We start from the raw sequence: 21,022 nt of genomic DNA on the forward strand, positions 1-21,022 counted from the left end.
TCAATTGTCGCTAAAGCCGGGTTTTCCTAGGAATAGATTTTTAGCGCCGCGTGAATCGAATTAGACCATTTCGCGCCGGCAGAAACGTGTTACATAATTACGCTACGCGTTTGTGTTTTCCTAGCGGGGCGCATCATATTAGGACGGCTATATTATAGTATATGTGTGTGTGTGGCCTTGGCATCAGCTACTGTGTCGTCTGCATGCTCCGGTTTGAAGGGAAGGGGAAGAAAACACACAAGAGTGAAGAGAATATCGGCAAAACGCGCGGCGCACGACGCATTTTACTCCTCCAGAAGCAGTCGGTCAACCACGCTCGACGTAAAGCGCTGTCGTGAGGCGTATTACGCTTTGTAGGAAAACAGTCATGCTGCTTTTCTTATTGGTGAGTGGGCGGCGTGTCACGCTGGGCGGATCACGTTGCGTGCGGCACAGGAAACCTCCTAGGAAAACCCGGCTATATGTCATGATTAAGAACATCCCGCGAATTATATGCGTGATATGGTCATCACTACATGATTTGTGTGTATTTTTGATAAATGAAAAATTGCAACAATTGCTCTAAAAATTCTAAAAATAAGGAATGTTTAGAAACAATTATATAATGTTTGAAGGCTACATAAAGTTTTTGAGTCATTTTGTAAAAAAAAAGTAGAAACAGTTGTTTTTTTTTTCACCCACAGAGGCGGAAGGACCTCGTTTCATCTCCGTGCCACTGCCGAGTATACAAAGTCTCGAGTGTAAATTTGTTTTGGGGTACCCTAATCACAATGGTAAGTCATCTGAAATAATCAAAGATTTAATTTATTTATTGCGAATTTATAATCGCTTTATGATATTTTCATGTTGTTTACTATTCGAGTCATAAATTATTTCTAGATCTTTGAGGGAAGAAATATAGTTATGGCGGGTTTTGGTAAGTTAGGTTATCGTTGGGTATAATGGATTTTTGAATAGCTCCCTATTGAGCTTTATATGCGATATTGCGGAATTTGATTCAAATGATGGTCATTATATGCTTTACAGATGATTAATTTACGTATTTCAATGTGTAAATTAGGACCTCCGTGCTTGTGTATAGCTATGCTGTATGTAATATGTGTGTTAAGTTACGTAGTTTATGAGTCGTACAAATCTCGGTACGCTTATGATCACTAAATGCCAAGTTTTAGATGTTGTTTATTGGGCCAATAGCTATTGATATTAGGTTTATGATTTACTAAGGTTTGACAAATCCTAGGCATCAGGTCGCCGTGGCGACTGAAAAAGTTGCATTGGGGGGGGGGGGCTAATTATCCACACGTGATTGCTATCTCTTGCAGGAGAAATATGCTTGGCTCCTAAAATATTTGGTGGGTACCTAAATTGTCAAGTCTGTTGAAAGGTTTGAATTTTGTACTCTGAGGCAGGTTTATTGTTCGGACGCCAGTGCGTTTCAGAAATTTTGCCTTCTCCCGGCCTAGTTTGATTTTCTTGACCACTCGTTCCTTGAATTTGCTGTCCTGGGATATAGTCCACTTGACCCTCTCCCAAATATACCTCTGGCTCCAAGTTACTGATATGCTTACACACTTTCTTTGCCACTTTTGCCACATGGGGGTTGATCCATCACCTCCTAGAGATAGAAGGCCTCTGCAGTGTTTGCTATAAATGTCATTCTACCTAGCAAGCTTGCCACACAGCATCGTATTTAGTTTCTTTTTATTTTGGCGTTGAATCTTCCTGATTGCCTCATAAAAGCCGCCTAGTGATTGGATGTGGGGCATAGAAATCACCAATTCTGAGCTCGATCATTTCTTTTCCTCACAACATTGATACTGGCACGAGCAGGGAATTTTTTCCCCTGAATATTCTGAGGGAAAATAGACTACTTACTGATGTCACAGGCAGAGTACCGAGGCCTTCTATCTCTAGGAGGTGATGGTTGAACACTGTTTTGTTCACTCGCATGCTTACATTACACTTTAGGTTTTTCTCGGTTGCTTACTGATAATAGTCCCTTGCTCAATAGATTGCTCTTTTGGTCGCTCACTTTTCTGGTCATTCACATTCTTGCACACTTCACCTCAACATGATAAGACCAACAGTATAATGGAGAGGAGATGGCAATGCCACACAAGCCAGAGGAAATAGCCAACGTACTAGAAATAATTTCCCACAGAAAAAGAAGCATGCTCTCATAATTTTTACGTCACGCACATGCTTGCACCTGTTGTTGGTCACTCACTGACCTTGTTCCTCGTTTGATATGGGCAAGCTGATTTATGGTTTTTACTACTGCTACCCCCTATGAACTTTTTGCTTTGGGCTATAGGTTGCTAATGCCTGGATTACGCTATAAATGTTTGATAAAAGATCTTTTACAAAACTTGGAAAAAACCCATTACATTGTTTACATTTGCTTGGATGTAACCAATGCACTTATCCGTTGTATTTTTCAAGATTTATTTATAAAAGACCTTTTATAAAAATTTTATGTAATCCCGGCCTAAGCCTCCAGTGTAAATGTGCCTCTGAAGTCATTACTTCGTATGCAACAAGTTGATGTATGCTATGCTAGTCTTCTGAACTTGTTTGTTTCATTGCTCCCCGCTTCCTTTTCAGTAAAGATTTCTTCCAATGAAATGAAAAGAAATTCTATAACACGGTGGGGAAAATTTATCTACCCTGGAGAAACTGACAGTAGTTTGAGAGGGGTTTCGCATAATACTATCATTGTTTGGCAATGGTATGTATATTTTGTTTTGATTCTGATGATTTTATTTCTCTTCGATTGCAGGGTGAGAACACAGTCACATTGAGGACGAAGAAATTCATGTCTAATCGGCTTTTGTGCCGGAAGCAGATGGTGAGTTTTCTCTAGAAATATTAAGTTTGAATAAGTTTCCTTTGTTTAAGAGGAACAGCTTAGGTATAAGGGACAGGTTGATGATTTTCAGCAACTTTTTTTTTTTTCTTTTGGTGCCAAACATGTCAGATGACCCCATCTAAAGTCGCCAAGGCCGTTAGACACATTACAGGCGTCGGAAAAAAAAATCTCCAGCTTAGAAAATAATGAAAACTGTGTGAAAAATATGAAACACAAGAGAAATTAAAACAAATAAGATCTGGATTATAAATATGATTTCTGGGTTAATGAATATGATGTGATGCTGTGGGACGATATTGACGCTCAAGCAAGCATAAACATGCTAAAACCAACCATAATTATAATAATAAAAATAAATTAAAACCCAGACTTTATTCCCGGGAATCCAGATTCTTTTAAATAAAATAAATAAAAGGGATACAGGTTCATCCTGTATGTAGAAAAGAATAAATATTGGAAAATATTAAAGGTACAACCTGAGGAAAGAAATATCCAATAATCCAACCCACACCCTACATTATATATACGGAAGGAAGAGAAAATGAACTAGCCTCCAACAATTTTTCAAATCATTTAAAACACGCGGCTATAAGGTGATGTGATTTGGAAGAAAAAGAAAGAATGAAGACACGTTTGAAAATGGCAGTTGGGCATTTTAAAAGACTCGTTAGCAACAATAGAAAATAGGTAACGGCACCTCAGTGCTCCGGCACTGGCGGCTTATGGTCGGGGGGAAAAAGTCGGCAAGTTGGTGTGTCCCTTATACCGAAGCTGTTCTGCTAATGTTGACATATCTGTATATAGTATTTTAATTTAAGTTTTGTTTTCTTATAGGCTGTCGATGTTATACATCCAGGCCGAGGCTCTGTACCAAAAACTGAAATAAGGGATAAGTTGGCAAAGATCTACAAAACAACGTCGGATGTTGTGTTCTGCTTTGGGTTCAGAACTAAGTTTGGCGGTGGAAAAACGTCAGGGTTCGCACTCATCTATGACACATTAGACTTTGCCAAGAAGTTCGAACCTAAGCATCGTTTAATCAGGGTTAGTAACTGATTATAATTTGACATATATTTCTAAAATTGCTTTGAAAGCTTATTTGGTGTTGTCAGTAGCAAAATTGACAGCTAGCTTTCTGAAAATTCTGGTTATCGGTAAACTTCTGTTTCATACATTGTATAACTTTTTTTACTTTGTTTTAGAATGGCTTTGGTGAGAGGATTAGGACAGGGAGGAAGCAGCGAAAGGAAAGGAAGAACAGGATGAAGAAGGTCAGGGGAACAAAGAAAGCCAAAGTTGGTGCTGCCAGTGGCAAAAAGGTAAGTTAATCTTTGTCATTAAATGAAATTTATGTTTCTCGACGAAGCTTTAATATTGTTCTTCAACAAATGTTTTCTGAACTTGTTTCCTTGCCCAAAAAAAGCAAAGGTTCCTTGTCCAGGTTTCATTGTTTTTTCCAAAGAAAAATTCACGGGATCCTGTATTCATAAGTGTCAATGCTTCTATTTACTCGGAAGCCTTATTAAAATATTCCGGTTTGAAACCAGATTTTTCAGATATTCTGCCACTTCATAGAAAAATTATTAGAAATCCACAAAATATGTTTTTCTTGAAAGAAAATCCTTAAAGGGAATGCACTTCTTAGCTAGGTCTACTCCTCATATGTTCAGACCCTGGATAAATACAACTTTTTGGGGCCCTTGTGTATGACACTCTTTGAAGCAGGAAGAGGGGCATGGAAAGGACCATATTACCTCACCCCAAAGCAGAATGTGCAGGGATGCAAGAGCTGCGCCAAACTGCGCTCCCTTAAAAGTGGAGCACCCGTGATTTATGTCAATATTGATTTTCCTAGTCAATCTAGGGGGAGGGCTACCATCTCCTGATGCTTGTAAAGAATAATCCGAGAGATAGTCAATCTGTACTGTTCTGTGGGAAGGGAAATTTTGGTACCAGTTTGAAGCATGAACACGCATCGTGTTTGTTCCGTGTGACAAGGAGTGGGGAGAACCACTTACTGAGACTCAGATTACAATATGTAACACTCACGATTGCATTGGCTTGTGAAAATTTTTCTTATATTTATTTTTAAAAAATCACAATATGGTCACAAAAAAACATGCAATACTTTTATTTTATTATCTGAAAAGTAATTTTTCTTGCAAAATGAATGACTGAATGACGTTTTTGCTTGCCAAATATGGAACTCATTCCGCGTTTCACGATTTATCAAACTGAGTTTTGGATTCGCATATTAAAATTTACTTGCATGAAAAAGTTATAAATTTGCTGCTGATAGTCGGAAGAAAAAAATGAGATGAGGCATGATTCGTTGAATCCTCGAAAGAGTTGACTGCTGTCAATCACAATGGGTGGTTGAGTAATATCACATTCCAGGAACCGAATAATTTTAACTGGCCACTGCAAAAATTATGTATTAAAGTAATCAAAGGCGGGGAAGGCACATAATTTTAATTATTCTTCGGGAATTCGGGTACATTTCCATCATTTCGCTGAGCTGTTATGCAGGAAACATTACACATAATGAAATTTATGCTGAAATATGTGAATTAAATGATAAAATTCACTTAAAAACACTCGTTGTGTGCGTTCACCTTGATATCCTGCTGAAATAATAAGCACGAAGAGTGGCAACAAAAAAAAAAGGAATAAAAATATCTTGAATTCATGCTCGTGATTTGCGTGGAATTAAAAGGGGGAAATCCTTACACTTTCCATTTTTATGTCATGTGGTCTCAAGCATAATTCTCACAAATTGATGTGCAGTTCTTTTTTTCCCCAATATCTGTGAAACAGTCCGAGAGAACAGATTCTTGTCATACGAAGATTATTATTTCTAAGTGTCGTGGGGTGGTGCCCGGAATTTGCTGGGTTCTGCGCTAAGTATGTTGACACAAATCCTTCAAGTTTGATTAGCAAAGTAAGAAGGGATAATGAAACAATAGTTTAGAAGACTTGTATATAATCAAATGTTACTGTAGAGTCTTTTGTCCTTGTTTATGTGATTGACCTGCATTCGTGGTGCTCAATCCTTTTAATGATACTTTCCTCCAATTCTTATTGTGCAGAATATACTCTTATTTGCAACTGTAATTATTTTAAAGCATTTTTGTTCTCTAATGTGAGGGAAATATTAACTTCACAAAAAATTGTACATGAATGAAATATTTTTGTGTGTGAGATATCCTAATTTTCTGTAAAAATTTGTCATTAACATTTCATTTGCACGAAGAGATTTTTTCAGCCTGAAATATATTGAGAAATTGAATTTTATGGATGTTATGGCGAAACTGGTATTTGGAAAGAAAATTCAATTTCTCATTTCATTTGCACGTTTTGATGCTCTGTGAAGTGTGTGGATTTTAAAAAAGAAAGTGTTTCGTTAATGCATGTCTTTTGCACTTTTAATGTCCAATCTCTGAGAATTATTTCTTTTGGGATTTTCCTGATGAGTGCTACATCAAAGTGTTGTAGGCGTTTCTCATTGCAGTATCTTAGCGATGGGAGTCAAATCAGCATACATGAATGAAGTTGATGTTTAGAATTTTTTTCTCCAATTAGTTTTCCAGACATCTCGTACAAAATGTTAACTTTTTACGGAATTTGTCACTGTTGTAAAAAAAAAATTTAGTGGGTGGGGCAAACATAGTTTCCACCATAAAATTTGATAATTTTATAATGGTGTGTTTGTTTTTTTTTTTCTTCTAAAATTTGCTGCCTGGACCAGTTGCCCTCTTTAGTTTTGGCCCTGGTTTTAGTAATCGGATATCACGGGTGGGAACTCTGCGCCGCACTGTGCCAAAATTAACATCTTGCGCCATCCTGCTCCAGTAGTGTAATTTTGTATATTTCTGCAACAAATAACGAGTTGTGTTTTAGTATGACTGGGATTTCGGAAAGGATGGCAAAAATGTTTTGTTCCTGCTTGCTGTGAAATGATTTCTTCCAAGAGAAGAGAGTGTTTTATTCCACTGTGCTTAAACTATCGCCTTGTTTAAAACTATTGGCCCCTCATTGGGCTTTTCATCGCTAAACCCAGATAATATCTGTGATCGTACAACTGAAGGTGGTTTGCAATGGTCTTTCAGCTTTAAATCACAAATGTGAATCAGTTTCCGTTTTTTAAAAAAAAAAGTCTCCACTGGAAGCAGCAGAAATTACTATAGTCAATCGTCATTGTGTCAAATCCTGATGTTTCATGACAAAAATTTTCATTCCGGGAGTAAAAAGAGCATGTCCGCCAAATTACAAATGGTATTTAGAAACTTTTTGTCGAATAATGAGTGCTGAATCGTCAAACATTGTGTTGATTCTTCCGAAATTCTCTCCCATTTTGCAACAATTTCTTTCAAGGTATAAAAAAATTGAAAACTCAATAGAAAATTTTTAGCCCAGACAGCAAATAGTGCCCTGAGTAAGCAAAAATCATTTTAAATAGACTGGTGTAAAAAATTGACATTCGCTCTTTCAAACAAGGTGTCAAAAGCCTGAAACACCAAAAAAAAGAAAGCTGATGAAAATATATTTGATAATAAAATATAGTGCAGTTTTATTTTGAAAAGGGGTGAGGGTTAATGAAAATATTCTTGTTAATTTCGCTGTCCAATTTATAAGTATCTGCTCCGAATCCTATATTTTGCTGCTCCAAAATAGACTTTGTCACTTCCCACCCCCCGATATCACCATGTTTTTGTTTGGCAAAGTAATAAGTCATCACTATTTTCTCTAAAATAATAAAAAATCATATTTGAATGTGTGCTGAAGGCTGCAACTTGATTTTGTGTTAGTAACAAAAAAGAATTTGTTGCCACAATGATTATAAAAACGAGTGCACTGTAACTGTAGGTCAATAAGAAGAAAAAGGGATATACTAGGTAAATAGAAAAAAAGGAAACACTGGTCATGTGCGTGCAGTTGTAGTGTGGGGGAAGTCTCATTTTGTTGACCTTTCTTCCAGTTCAATTTTATTGCCAAATGCTGCAATACTCTTTACTACTGCATCCCTAGAGATGTGAGGTGAGAACATTCTCCTGGATGTAGAAATTGAAGAATAATTGAGAACGTTAATTTTTCTTTTAAATAATGAAATTTTTTTTACTAATCTTGTTTATATTATGAAATATAAATCAGTTTTCATATATTATAGCCTGAAACAAAAAAAAAACAATTTTTGGCATAATCAATCTTCCTCTTCCCCCCCCCCCCCCCCCCTAAGAGAATAAGAATCATAAGAATATTCTATTAATCATGGGAGGTTTTGAAATTTTTTAGAAACCTTTAGATTAAAACCTTTATTTTAAAATTAGATAAATTTTCAGAAATAAGTTCAAAACAAACAAAATTTATAAAGGAAGCTATTCTTCTATAATCACTTTCATTCTAAGATACAAAATTGTTGTTTTCTTCAATGCACATACACTTAAATTCTGTATCACTCCTATTTCTTTACAAGTTGTGCAATTCTGCCTTGTTGGTTTCATTTCCTTGCTGTTAAGCTTTTAATATTGTGAGCTATAAACTTTTTCTCTCGTTTTCTTGACGGGAAGAGAGACAAGGACAGAGGATATTCTTTTTATCACACATGCTATTACAAATGTTCTTGAGAATACTCTTGTAAGGACTACTATTATAAATAACTTAAGAATATATAATCATTTTCGATTAGAACATTTCCCATTAATTTATAAAAGTAGTCCTTCCAGAGATTATTCTCAAGGGTATAACTATATTATAAATAACAGGAAAATATTCTTATCAAGAATAATAATATTCTCAAGTTATTTATAATAGTAGTCTTTAATATTATCAAATATATATTATATATCCTTGATGAGAATCTTCTGCTAAAGATTATTTTTGAGAATTTTACATTTCTGTGCGTCACAATTTTCAAGATCTTTGAAAAGTCACAAAATAAAATTTAAAGAAATCATCAATTCATATAATTCTATGTTGAGTTGGTATTTTTCACATGGTTTCTGTCGAAAAATTGATAGATGAAATAGCTGGTTGGCCAATCTTATTGACTATTCCTTGCATTTTTGTGAAGTTATTGGGATGATGCTTTTTCAAAGTGTTATTTTAAGCACCTCAATGATCAATTTCACGCTCTGCCTACATTTGAAGCTTCTATCTTTGTGATGAGTAAAAGTTGCTTAACCAAAATTTAAATAAACTTCAAAACCACATGGTTAGGTAGAAAATCTAATTGTGTTCTTCCCCCAAAATTTTTTGTATTTGATGCATGTCTGACATTTATAAATCACATTTTACTAGTCCTGTCCATTTGAATACAATGGACACCTCCAAGCAGCAGTATAATAAGACAACCATTGCGTTTCCTGAGAAAATTCTCAAATGCCTTAGAATTCATATAAGTTTTGTCGTTGAGCACTTTGGGGTTCAATATTTTTTCCCATATATGTTTTGATGCTTGCTCTGGTGGTGTTTTGCACTTTTATGTCCAATCTCAAAGAATTATTTCTTTCGGGATTATCCTGGTAAGTGCTACATCAAAGTGTTGAAGGCGTTTCTCATTGCAGTATCTTAGCGATGGGAGTCAAATCAACATACATTAACATAATTGCTAACTACTTTGGAATGTCTGTAGTTTCTACAGATTTCTACTATAAAATATGGTGAATCGCAAAAAAACAGTCTTTTTTTTTCCCAAAAGTATTTGCTTTTCATTGGGGGGTATCTCTGAATTCTATTATCCTATTGAGTATAAAATGATGTCAAACAGGGCCCTAACTAAGATTTTTGTGCCCCCCCCTTCCCGATTTTAAATTTGATAATTCTACAACTGTTTTTTTTGTTTGCAGAAGCTCCCTCCCTTAGTTTCCGTTCTGCACTCTAAAAACTGCATCTTCAAAGAATATTGAGCTAGGTTTAAAATGAAGTGAAACAACCTTGTTGATAATAATCAATGTAAAGGTTTGTTTTGACTATCCGCAGGTGGGCCCTCATACTGAAAACATTTGAATTTGTTGAATTGAAAAGGGGGAAATGAATAAGCAGAATTTCTTTTAATAATTTGTCGAGTTTCTTCATAACATCTTTCCTGGATAAGTTTCTGCAAAGAAAGCAGAGGGATGTAGAGTTGACGGAGTAGTCTGATAGCCTCATTGATTTCATGAATGTTCCTGGCAAACGGGCCCAAAATCAAACAGAATACGACTAAGTGTTCATCGGAGCCAGGTTAATGCCTGATATGATCGGGTTGGAGAAAATAAAATAGATTTCGATTTTTAAAATAGTCATGAGGGGAAAATTAGCCCCTACCTCCTCTCCCATTGGCAAACATTGACGACAGGAGACTACTGAGAGGCTTGGTCCCAAAGCCGGTTTTATTTTATCAAAAAGAAATCAAAATCCTGTGAAGTTGCTTTTACATATTTTTTTTTTTTGACTCTTGGGATAATTAAATGTAATTTAATATCTTTCTCCATTTTGAAAATGAATAAGAGCATGCACACCCCAAAGCAGAAAGTACCAAAATAATCACTAGAAGAATTGTACGAAAGGTGGGGAGGGAAGTACCCTTTTTGCTTGGAAACCATTATTTATGGGGAATTTTTGCCACAGAATGAAGCAAAACATTCCGCTTTGAGGTACGCGAATAGCAGAAAAATTTGATAGGAAATGGTTGAGATGGTATTGAAATGTGTATTTGTTCATTTCACACTTCAAAAACTCTAGATATGTTATGGCTTGTATGAATAATTGTGAAAACACTATATCTATGGGTTGGTCTTTTGCACTTTTATGTCCAATCTCAAAGAATTATTTCTTTCGGGATTATCCTGATAAGTGCTACATCAAAGTGTTGAAGGCGTTTCTCATTGCAGTATCTTAGTAATGGGAGTCAAATCAACATACAATAATTGTGTTAATGTTTTTACAGTCTGACCGTGGTTATAATGCTTCCCAACGTACAGTGCCTGCATATTTTCTTTTGAAAGTCCTTTTTATTTTGATCCCTTGGGTTGTGACGCTGTGGTAGGGATTAAAAATTATGTTCTATGAAAGCTTCATGTGTGAAATGGTTATAAAGTGTAATCCCTTGTAACAAGGGCTTTCGTTGGTTCTTTTCTATTTTTGATTCACAGAGATGTGGTCAGCTTGACAAATTTGCAAAAAAATCGAGGTGCCAGAACAATTTTTTTTCCCAGGTCAAAAAATATTTCTTTCGACTTTTCCATTACATAACTACAGTCTCCATTATTGATAGAAATGCTAATGTAAATTCCAAAAAAATTTTATTGTCCTCAGATTCCAATTTAGTAACCACAAACAGAAAATTTTAGGCTCTGAAACTAATTTTTTAGTCACCTGTCCCTTGTCCAGCCCTGACTTATGGGCAGACTAATATTAAAATCAGGGCTGGACAAATTGGGAGAAGAAAAAAATTATGAGCCTGTAAATTTTTTTAGACAAGGGTCCCTGAGAATTTCTAATTTCCTAAACTATTCGCATGCAAAAAAGTTATATGCCCTATCACAAATTTTAGTTTGCTATGGCAACCTGTAAATGTACCACGTGCCACTTGAGTGAACTGGAGGTTGTGCACGGGGCTGTTACTGGGATGGGAGGCCTGGGTCACTGAACTAGAGAGGATGCAGAATTCATACTTTAACTGTTCCTCCCAACACGGGCATAAAAATGTGCGGTTGCCCAGGCTGACAAAGCATTTGGTTGAAACCCTGGGTCACGTTTGACACGTGGATTTGGGTTTTGCGGTCATGGATTGAGCATGTATGATGTAAATGTTGAATGCATTTGTTCCAGATCAATGTTATTGCAGTATATCTATATATGCAGAAAAGTTATGATGTCCCCACGGAAGTCACAAAATGAAGATTGCAGTTCTTCTCTTCCCGTTATCGATTTCCTATATTTCAATGTGTGTGCGCCAAAAAAAATCTGCTACGCCTATTTTTCAGTATTCTGATTGCAGTTGACTACTGTCAACAGCTATTGGCTGTTCCATTAGTGAAATGCTATGGATGCATTGTGGGGGGAAATACGGACTATGTATTATTGCCAATAAATACAGTCTGTGCACGCTTGTTTACTTGATGTAGGAAAACTGCACTGATACAGTCTGTAAATTATGTTAAATTCAACTAAATGTGTTCACATGACTATGTATATGAAGCAGGTGTTTGTTCACTGATGTTTTGCGCATGAATTTCTAACTACTACTAATACCAATGTGTTAAGTGTTGATATACAACCACCTATTAGTGTATCTTGTCTGGGAGGTATTCTCAGCTAATGAAGATGCCTGATGCTTGAGGGCATTGGCGTCCAATTTCCTTCCCAAGCATGGTTTGAAAGTGTGGTTATTGGATGAAGTTTGCAACTCCCCACTAACAGTCGAACTAAGTCGTGGTGTCTCTCGCTCACTATTTTTCTTGGCTTTATTTCTTTCAGAGACATTAGGGCAAATGAGGAGTCTTTCGCTGCTGCTTAGCTTGCAGCCATTATCTGTTTTCATGTGTCTTGGGTAAAATTTTACGAATTTATGCATGGATGCGTGTGTGATCACTTTCGCTGTCATTAATATGCTATTACATTTTATAATGAGCCCTAATTTTCTTTTTTTCTTTTCTTTGCAGGCAACGTAACAGTGTCCATTTGTATGATATCTGGATAATAAAGTCTGTCACTTTATATCAATGTTTTATCTCTCATTTCTTCTTTCAAATTAAAATCAGTGTCAAAGAAATGTTTTCTTTGAATTTCCATCATAATGATTCAACTTATTCAGTTTCGGAATATTTGGTCACATGTCTTTTATGTAGCAAAATTTCTCGTCTTCTCAGTTCTACAAACAATTTCAAGAAACATTGAATTCAAGAAACATCATTAAATAGGACAAAAAATGAAAAAGTCATAATTAAAAAAACAGCAACAAAAAATTCTTTAGGTACACTTTGTTTTATGAAGGTTTTTAAAAACTGAGTGTTACGCAGGTGAATTTTGGAAAGAGAAAAAATTCAACTGCCTTTGCGGGGAATTGAACCCACGTCCTTCCACTTTCCAGGTGAATGCACTAACTAGACTACAAAAGCAACAAATCTCTCAATCTTTCCTTGGAGCTTGTATGCACTGAAAGGGACCATACATGGACGGCCAGACCTTACTCACTCACACTTTGTTTTACCTTCTAATAAATAAAATATAGTCAGCAATGTGAAATTTGTTAAAAAATTCATGATGAAAAAAAATTAATTTAAATTTAACTGTTAAGAGATAAACAAATCAGATGATGCGTTTTGCCCGTTTAAGCACCCAACTTAATATTTACGCTTAACATTCGTAACTTGTACCATCTATTTAGGTGGATCATTTTCATCTTGGACAACCACTGATACTCTGAATAATCTTTTAATTTGTTTTTGTTACTTGTGTTTTTGGCTCTTTTGTCAGTTTTATAGGGGGCGACATTTTTAATTTGTCTGTTTTACTAGAGCACGAGTTGCATTCTCAAAAATAGTCTAGATGAAACATTACTGCAGCTTGATGTTGCAACCAAGCAAATTGAATTATTTATTTTTAATTTCCACCCTTCCCTAGCTTATGATCAAACCTTCTGATTACCTTATGACAGGATAAAGATATTTTTACATGTTCTGCACCACTGATCAAAAACTATGTTGAAAGCGTGCTTTTCAGAAATAATAGACGTCTCTGAACTGAAACGTGTGGCAAAGTGAAAATAAAAATAGCCAGCAGAAGGGCATTTAATAAAAACACTCGTCTCTTTTTCCCTTAATAAATCTGATTTATGAATTAATTTACAATTCTAATTGATTTAAAAGGAGGTTCAAGTGATGGCTACATTCTTCTCCCAACCACAAAATTTATACATTTAAACTGGTATTGTAGGACTTGAACCAATGTTTTCCGAATGTCATGAAAAGATTTTTTTTTTCAATTATACAGTCGAATACCGTTATAGCGAAAATCTCGTTTTAACGAACACTTTTCTAATCCCTGAGGTAGGTTTACATAAGAACAATGCCAAAAACCTGGAATTCCTTTATAACATAATCTCTCGTTATAACTTAGTGATTTCTCCGGTCTCTTGGAGTTCGTTACGGGATTCGCGCGCGCGCCTGTATTAAAATCAATTCCATGAAATGAAACCGTTTCCATCTCAAAAATGAGAGGTGACTATTCTTATTTATATTTTTTATCCTAACATACTATGAGTTTTTCAATTCAATTTTATTCATAAACACAGAAAATACAGAACAATATAAGTGGGAAAAAATTGCTAAGAAGCCGAGACGGGGCTCCTACTAGCAATCACATTTATTTTTTTCTAGACATTAGTTGTAAGGATTTTGATTCAGAATTAGATAACATAATAATTAACAATACCAATGAGAGAAAAGAAGTTGAAAAATATAAATTCAATAAAGAATAAAAATTATACTTATGCTCTAATAAATTATAATTTATGCTCTATGAAAAATGCCGGGCCATTCTCACAAAAAAAGTTGGGAAGGATAAAATTACATGAAAATACGGGACGTATGTTCATGAAGGAGAAAGAAAAAGATATAATTTGTAAATTCTTCCGATTTTTCAGTGGAGAATAAAAATTCAAACAAGCTTTAAAAAACACTGAGCTATAAGGAAAGTGGAGTGAGGAGACTACGCGACCGCATCACACCCTTCTGGAGCGAGATAGGCAAAACATTTCCTGACTGTTAATGCAATGGGACAATTCCAAATACGAGACCTGTAAATTACGTTTTTTTTTTCACTTTTCGGCCAATAATTATGCATTCTTTATCTTAAATTTTTTTTATGAAAATGAACACAACATTTCGTACAAGAAAAATAACGACTTATTTTTTTTTATAAAAAACGACATACATTTCTAACATTATGTTTAGCATTTTATTGAAAGCTTCCACTTCGAAAATTCGTAGCAGTGAATATTTCCGCGAATTAACTGCTGAAAAAACAACTTTCAATGCAAGAAATGAGATGAAAATTGGAGAGAAAAAAAAAGTTTTTAATATTTTTTTTCAAACATTAGACATCAATGTACACGTATAAGTTTTTATATAAACAATTTACAAACAGGTCCACAGAGCATAATTTGGAATATTAAAATCTCAATTCACAAGAGCACATATATGTTTGCTATGAAATAATTTACAATGCAAACCTTTGTCCCAGTATTTAAATTTGAAGAGATTTTTTTTTTCTCTCCAACCTATGCAATTACTTATAGTTCAGTGTTAAAAAATAAAGTAAATTATGGGAGGCATTTCAAAATAACCATATTTCCTCCAGAAAATTATGGGAAATTTGATTCGAAAATACGGGACATTGCTGGTTGTCGCCAAAAAATTACCAATTATGGCGCAAAAACTAACCAAAATTTTCTAAAATAGCGGTTTCCGATTCCTAAAGTTTGAAAAGATTTTCAGAATGAGTTCGTTTGTGGTGATTCGAGAATTCCGAATATTTTGTTTCTCATTAATCGATTCAAATTTATTTTTTCGATTCCCCCCACCCAATCTTTTCCCTCGAGTGAAGGAAAAACAGACTCTGCTACCAGATCATTTTCATATATTATTTACAGTTTCACTTTGTGCTCGGAATGTATTTACACCGCAAAATACACACACTCTGATTAGTTGCGGCTCTGAGTATGATAATGTAATTTCTGAGTTGAAAAATAATTTCAATCGTTCATTTCAATAAAGAAGTGAAATTCAAGGTTTCATTGAAAAACCGAGACAGTTTTCCAAAAAAAGTCGGAATAGTGAAAATACGGAAATATCCCATGAAATACGGGACATATGGTCACCAGTCTTATTGAGTTTTTTTTTTTTCGCATCAGTGCTTCATTTCTATAACTGTTTAACTAGAATTTCTTTGCCTCTTGGTCGCAGGAACTTGAGCGTCATTCAACTTCATGTACAGTAAATCCTGTAATGAATCCATTTGTTGTGCCACCAATTTCAAGGTGTCTTAACGACAGTCTGGGCTGTGACATTCCCCCCCCCCCTCAATAAGAGGGCTTTGATTAGGGTGACCAAATCAAAGGTGACCGGGAAATACGTCCCGTATTTGAATTTGACACCTTCTTGAATTTTTATTCTTTATTGAAGTCAAAGATTGCAATTTTTTTAAATCTCATAAATTATATTATGATAATTACAACTACAAATAAGAACATTCATCTCCCACATTTGTCTTGTTGAACGTTTTAATACGAAGAATTCATTTTAATCCACTGCAATTTGCAGTAACGCTTCGTTTCCGGCCATTACGATTTTTCCGTGATTTCAGCAATATTTGGCAACTTTTTACACTTTTGGCGTTGTTCATGGCGATAATTATCGATGTCCCGTATTTTCCGGTATTTGGAATTCCAATTTGGCGTATTTCTCTCGAAGAAATATGGTCAGCCTAACTTTGATACAGTTTTTTAGAAGTTGGGGGGGGGGGAAGTTGGCATTCAATAAGGCAGTAATTGCACAAGAATGCTGAAAAATATTTGTCCATAAATATGGACACTTCATGTTTATATGAATGCGCCATTAATTATACTTCACATATACTTCCAATTACCAGATTCGAAGACAGAAAGGAGGACGTCGGCACGTGCATCCATAGTGACGTTACTTTCCCTAATTTTGACAACAGGTGACGCCACTATTCTGACCGATAAAACCGGCGGCAGTAATAATTTTTCCGGACAAAAACAGAACGCGAAAAAAAAAAAAAAAAAATTCTAGGAATTTTCGACAGCTATCGGTAAATGGAAAAAAACACTCATGGTAATGAAGATGGCCCATATGTTTCAAAGTGGGATAAAAATTTCTGAGAAAAAAAGAAAAGAAATATAATCGCGGAAACCTGAAAAAAAGGAGGACAAAGGACGCGAAACGTGAGAGGACGCTTGAAAGGACATCAAAAACAGAGGACATGTCCTCCTAAGGAGAACGCCCGGTAACCCTACCCTAAACACAAAAATTAATGAAGGTTCACGGTTGACGAGGCTTTGAAATTAATGAAAGAAATGCGTATTTCCCATAAGAAGTGAAAAAATTCCACGAGTAATGAAAACATTTCCGGAATTAATGAATAAAATAATTGAAAAACAATGAAAGAAATCCAGAATATTGATTAAAATAAAACCGAAATCAGAAAAGAAACAATTTCAGGATTCTGATAGAAATTCTGAAATAAATAAATTGTAGAGATAGAAAAAAAAACTTTCGATAGTTTCTTGGGCGCTGATCAAACGGGCTCGGGCCTCGCTGGCCCACCCGTTCCGACATCCCCTGACTGGTTTCAGAAATTTTTTTTTTTACATATTATAGGGACATTTAATAAGCATGTACATGTACAGGGTTATTACTTAATTCCAAGGGCGTAGCCAGGGGGGGGGGACTTGGGGGTCTGGTCCCCCCCCCCGAAATGTGAGAAAATGACCGAAAAAAGGGAAAAAGATGGCCAAATCCATTGTTCTGTCACTTTGGTCCCCCCCCGAAATGAAAGTGGTTCCCCCCCCCCCGAACGAAATTTCTGGCTACGCCCCTGCTTAATTCCCCTTGCCGCATTTTACTGGCGAATCATTGATCCTAGAGGCAGATATACTTCCAATTAGAAAAAAGTATCCAGAAAACGTGTGAACCTCAGATACGTCATTCATGTTGGAAGGGGTTGTATAATTAATAAAATGAAAAAAACTAACGGAACCCTGTCCTCAAAAAGTAAGATGCCCCTCCCCCCAGTGTTGCTCGTCATCCACCGTCAAGGATGCCGTCGAAGTCCACGGGTCCGAATCCGGGCAAGAACGTCAGAATTTTTTTTTTTTTTTAAATTTACCTACCGAAACTGGGGCGACCACCGATTGATAACACTCCTCCATTTTGCCCCCAACTCCACTGGTTAGAAATTGCCGTATGGCGATATATGACCGAAATTGGTGTGCTGTAAAGTAGTCTGGTAGTTAGTACATTGCGTTGTGTTCCCAATAACCCAATGAGAAAGTTGTTGCCCCGTCTTTTTTTTTCTTCCTGAGTCCAACGGCAGGGCAGTCTTAAGAGCATCATGGGCGCCCGGGCCAATTGATTTTGCTGAGGCCCTACCAAACAAATTCTCGAAAATTTCAACCAGGTCTCATTTTTGTGAGGCCCCCGGGCCGTCCCCGGGTAGGCCCATGCCTTAAGACGGCACTGGCCAACGGAAAAACTCCCACGTTTTTAAGTGCAATACTCGCTGAGATAGTTGAATTCAAAAATTAGAGGAGAAAATGCGGCAAAGATAATTATGGATTCACACTGTATATACCAAGGCTGGCCAACTTCTTTCCGTTCGAGGGTGAACATAATGGTCAGACGCAGTGTCGCGGGCCGCACCAGGAACAAAACTGCGGTACATGAGCCACATGCACAAGGGGGGGGGGGGGACTCCGGCACATAAGACGCAACCAGTACAATTGTTTGCTATGGTATCACGGGCTAAAAACATTTGACGGGATTTATTAACTGATTAACTAAACCCTTCATTTAATGAAATACTAATTGTAAGCAATTATTAATGAATTAGTAACTGAACTCTTGATTTTTTTTGAAAAGGGTATTTATACAGGGTGTTCTGTGAGTGCTCCTGCCTTAGACGCGTGATTTCAATTTGAAAAACATGATGAAAAGATGTTCAAAAATTACCCTGTACGAGTTTAAGAATGAGAGTACAGCGTGGGACAAAATAAAAAAAAATCTAAATTTTTATACGATCCCCCCTTTCCTCTAAGTTTCAAGTAGAAAGTTGTTGTCCCGTCTCTCCTGGGGCCAACAGAAAAAAAAATCCCATGTTTTTTTTAATTGCAATATTCAGAGAGATATTTGAATTCAAATATCAGAGAAAAGTTGGGAAAGAACAGCAAAAACTAACGCGGACTACGCTTCTTTCCCTTGTTTATGCTGTCCCTTCCCAAATTTCCTGTTTTTCGAATTCGAATATGATGAAATATTAGAAACATGGAATTTTTTTTTTGTTAGCTTCGGGAGAGACGGGGCAACAACTTTCTAACTGGAAGTTAGAGGACAAGGGGACCGTGTAAAAAATTTAGATTTTTTTTATTTTGCCTCCTCACACTGTATTTTCATCATTGGTACAGATTAAATTTTGAACACACTGTAAGCATTTTTTTAAATTGAAACTATACCTAAAACGGTTGATAAGATGAAAGCCGCATTAGCGATTACAGGACACCCCCGTATACTCTCTCATAGGCAGTGAAATCAGAGCAGAAGGAAATTGCGTAAAATAGCTGCAGTGTGGACTACAATTTTTCATCAGACCAGATTCAAATGATTAGCCCCATGACCAGCTCTGAAACCTGATGGCGCGGTTACAGAAGGACTAGTAAACAGTCCAGGAAGGTGTATTTAATGTACGTCAGTAAGTAAAGAAGACCGGGGCAGCTTCCTTCTCTTCACTGGATAGAATTTTTCCAGAGTATTTGTCAAAGTCGGGAGATCACTGCACGAAACTGGATTTGGAAAATATTTTTGGGTTGACACATATCTGATTTCCTGGGGAACTCATTAGATTCAGCGGAGTCAGTAGGATGTGCGCAGGGCCGCAACTAGATATTTCGTCCGAGGCAAGTTTAGAGCCCCTTGCTCGTAGAGGAAGCAGTTAAAAGGTGAATTCGGCGGCCCCTTCTGGTTCAGCGCCCGGGACACCAGACCTGCCTGCTCCCCCCTCGTTGCGGCACTAAATGTGCGGCCTCAGAAAAATTTCCCCGGATTGTGGACTTTACTTTCTTCGTGGTTGCGAAACTTTTCTCAAGCACTTCGCGATAGAAATGTGGTGTTGGTGCATCTTTTCTCTGATTTTTCAAACGTGTGGTGAACTTGATCTTTTCCTGAGATTTTTCTGGTTGGGTATTTTTTACCCCCGGAGTTGATGTAGTCAGTTGCTCGCAGCTCAGCCACAAAACATTTTTTGTGTGCCTCGTGGAAATTTCTTTTTAGTTTTACTTGCTTAGAAGGAAAATTTTTTGCTCGTCAAGGTTAAAATCGCCATAGACGTAACACATGGACATATCTTATGCCTGTGTATCATATTATATCTATGACCATCACTGACCACGGATGATTGCGAAAATCATCGAAGAAAATCTGCTACTGTTACTTCCACAGCTATCCCACAGCAGGTTTGTGAAATCGATCGTGTGATCTGTGTATTTAAAGAGGTTTTTTTTTTATTTGTGTGCTGAAAATACAAATTGTTTTTGTCAAATCAGAAACAAATTTTTTCCTACATTAACCTTAATTTCGTTAATCGAAACGCAATTTCATTAATCTATAGCATTTTGCAATAGAATATTTTAGCATTTAGAAATAGAGTTTAGCATTTAGCAATAGAGTTTAGCATTTAGCAGTAGAGTTTAGCATTTAGCAGTAGAGTTTAGCATTTAGCAATAGAGTTTAGCATTTAGCAATAGAGTTTAGCAGATTCATTTGTCTGCTTGCAAAATGCGAATAACTTTCTCACGAAAGAAGAGATATGCAGTCAGTGCATTTTTTTTGACAGAAAATAATCTTGTATACACTTTATTTATGCAGTTCGTTTCATTTATACGGTATCATGTAGGCGTCGGTGTCCATAATGCAGTATGTACGTCTAGTTTATTTCTCTGTTAATATTTTCATTCAATAATTAGATATGATTAAATTAAAGTAATTTGTGTTTTCGAATTTCTTCATGTCAAGTAGTATGGCATGTTTTACTAATGCGATACTAATGCTGTTATTTTAATATTTTTTTCTTTTTCCCACTCTCAAATCAATTTTCCATAAGTCGAACTAACGATAACTCGAAGTTTTTGGGTGCACATTCGACTTATCGAGATTTGACTGTAGTTTTCTCATCTTGTCGCGGGCCAGATGATAGTCACCCCTTGTATATACTATATTCATATACTGTTCTTTCATTTTCAGTGATTTCTGATTTGAATATCTCGGCCAATACTCATTATAAACCATTATTATAAAATTATGTAATATTATAATCATTTCTTGCATCGATTCTCAACTTTTTCATTGGTTCTGAAATCATTTCTTCCATTTATTCCGA

The 21,022-nt window shown here is 36.1% G+C and overlaps 1 protein-coding gene across 2 annotated transcripts; it reads left to right on the forward strand.

Moving 5' to 3' along the window:
* Positions 1–690: 690 nt before the first annotated feature.
* Positions 691–12,568, forward strand: RpS24 (ribosomal protein S24). Of its 2 annotated transcripts, XR_016192528.1 has the most exons (6): positions 691–773; positions 2,780–2,848; positions 3,704–3,913; positions 4,072–4,188; positions 12,329–12,401; positions 12,514–12,568. XR_016192528.1 is itself a non-coding variant. In XM_089231479.1 (5 exons), the coding sequence occupies exons 1-5, from the start codon at positions 771–773 to the stop codon at positions 12,520–12,522; spliced, it is 408 nt and encodes a 135-aa protein (XP_089087605.1). In that variant the 5' UTR covers positions 691–770; the 3' UTR covers positions 12,523–12,568. The 2 variants fall into 2 exon arrangements, 1 of the variants encoding a protein (XP_089087605.1); XM_089231479.1 differs by lacking the exon at positions 12,329–12,401.
* The last annotated feature ends 8,454 nt before the right edge of the window (positions 12,569–21,022 follow it).

Source organism: Pholcus phalangioides, unplaced genomic scaffold (genome assembly GCF_987345545.1).
Source record: "Pholcus phalangioides strain wild (caught in Gottingen) unplaced genomic scaffold, Ppha-v1.0 ptg000004l_1, whole genome shotgun sequence".
In the NCBI taxonomy this organism is placed as follows: Eukaryota; Metazoa; Arthropoda; class Arachnida; order Araneae; family Pholcidae; genus Pholcus; species Pholcus phalangioides.

Excerpts from the sequence above, each read along its gene's own strand:
- RpS24 (XM_089231479.1), top strand. Across the intron at positions 2,849-3,703 it reads TTTTGTGCCGGAAGCAGATG|GCTGTCGATGTTATACATCC; the intron begins GTGAGTTTTCTC and ends GTTTTCTTATAG. Across the intron at positions 3,914-4,071 it reads CTAAGCATCGTTTAATCAGG|AATGGCTTTGGTGAGAGGAT; the intron begins GTTAGTAACTGA and ends ACTTTGTTTTAG.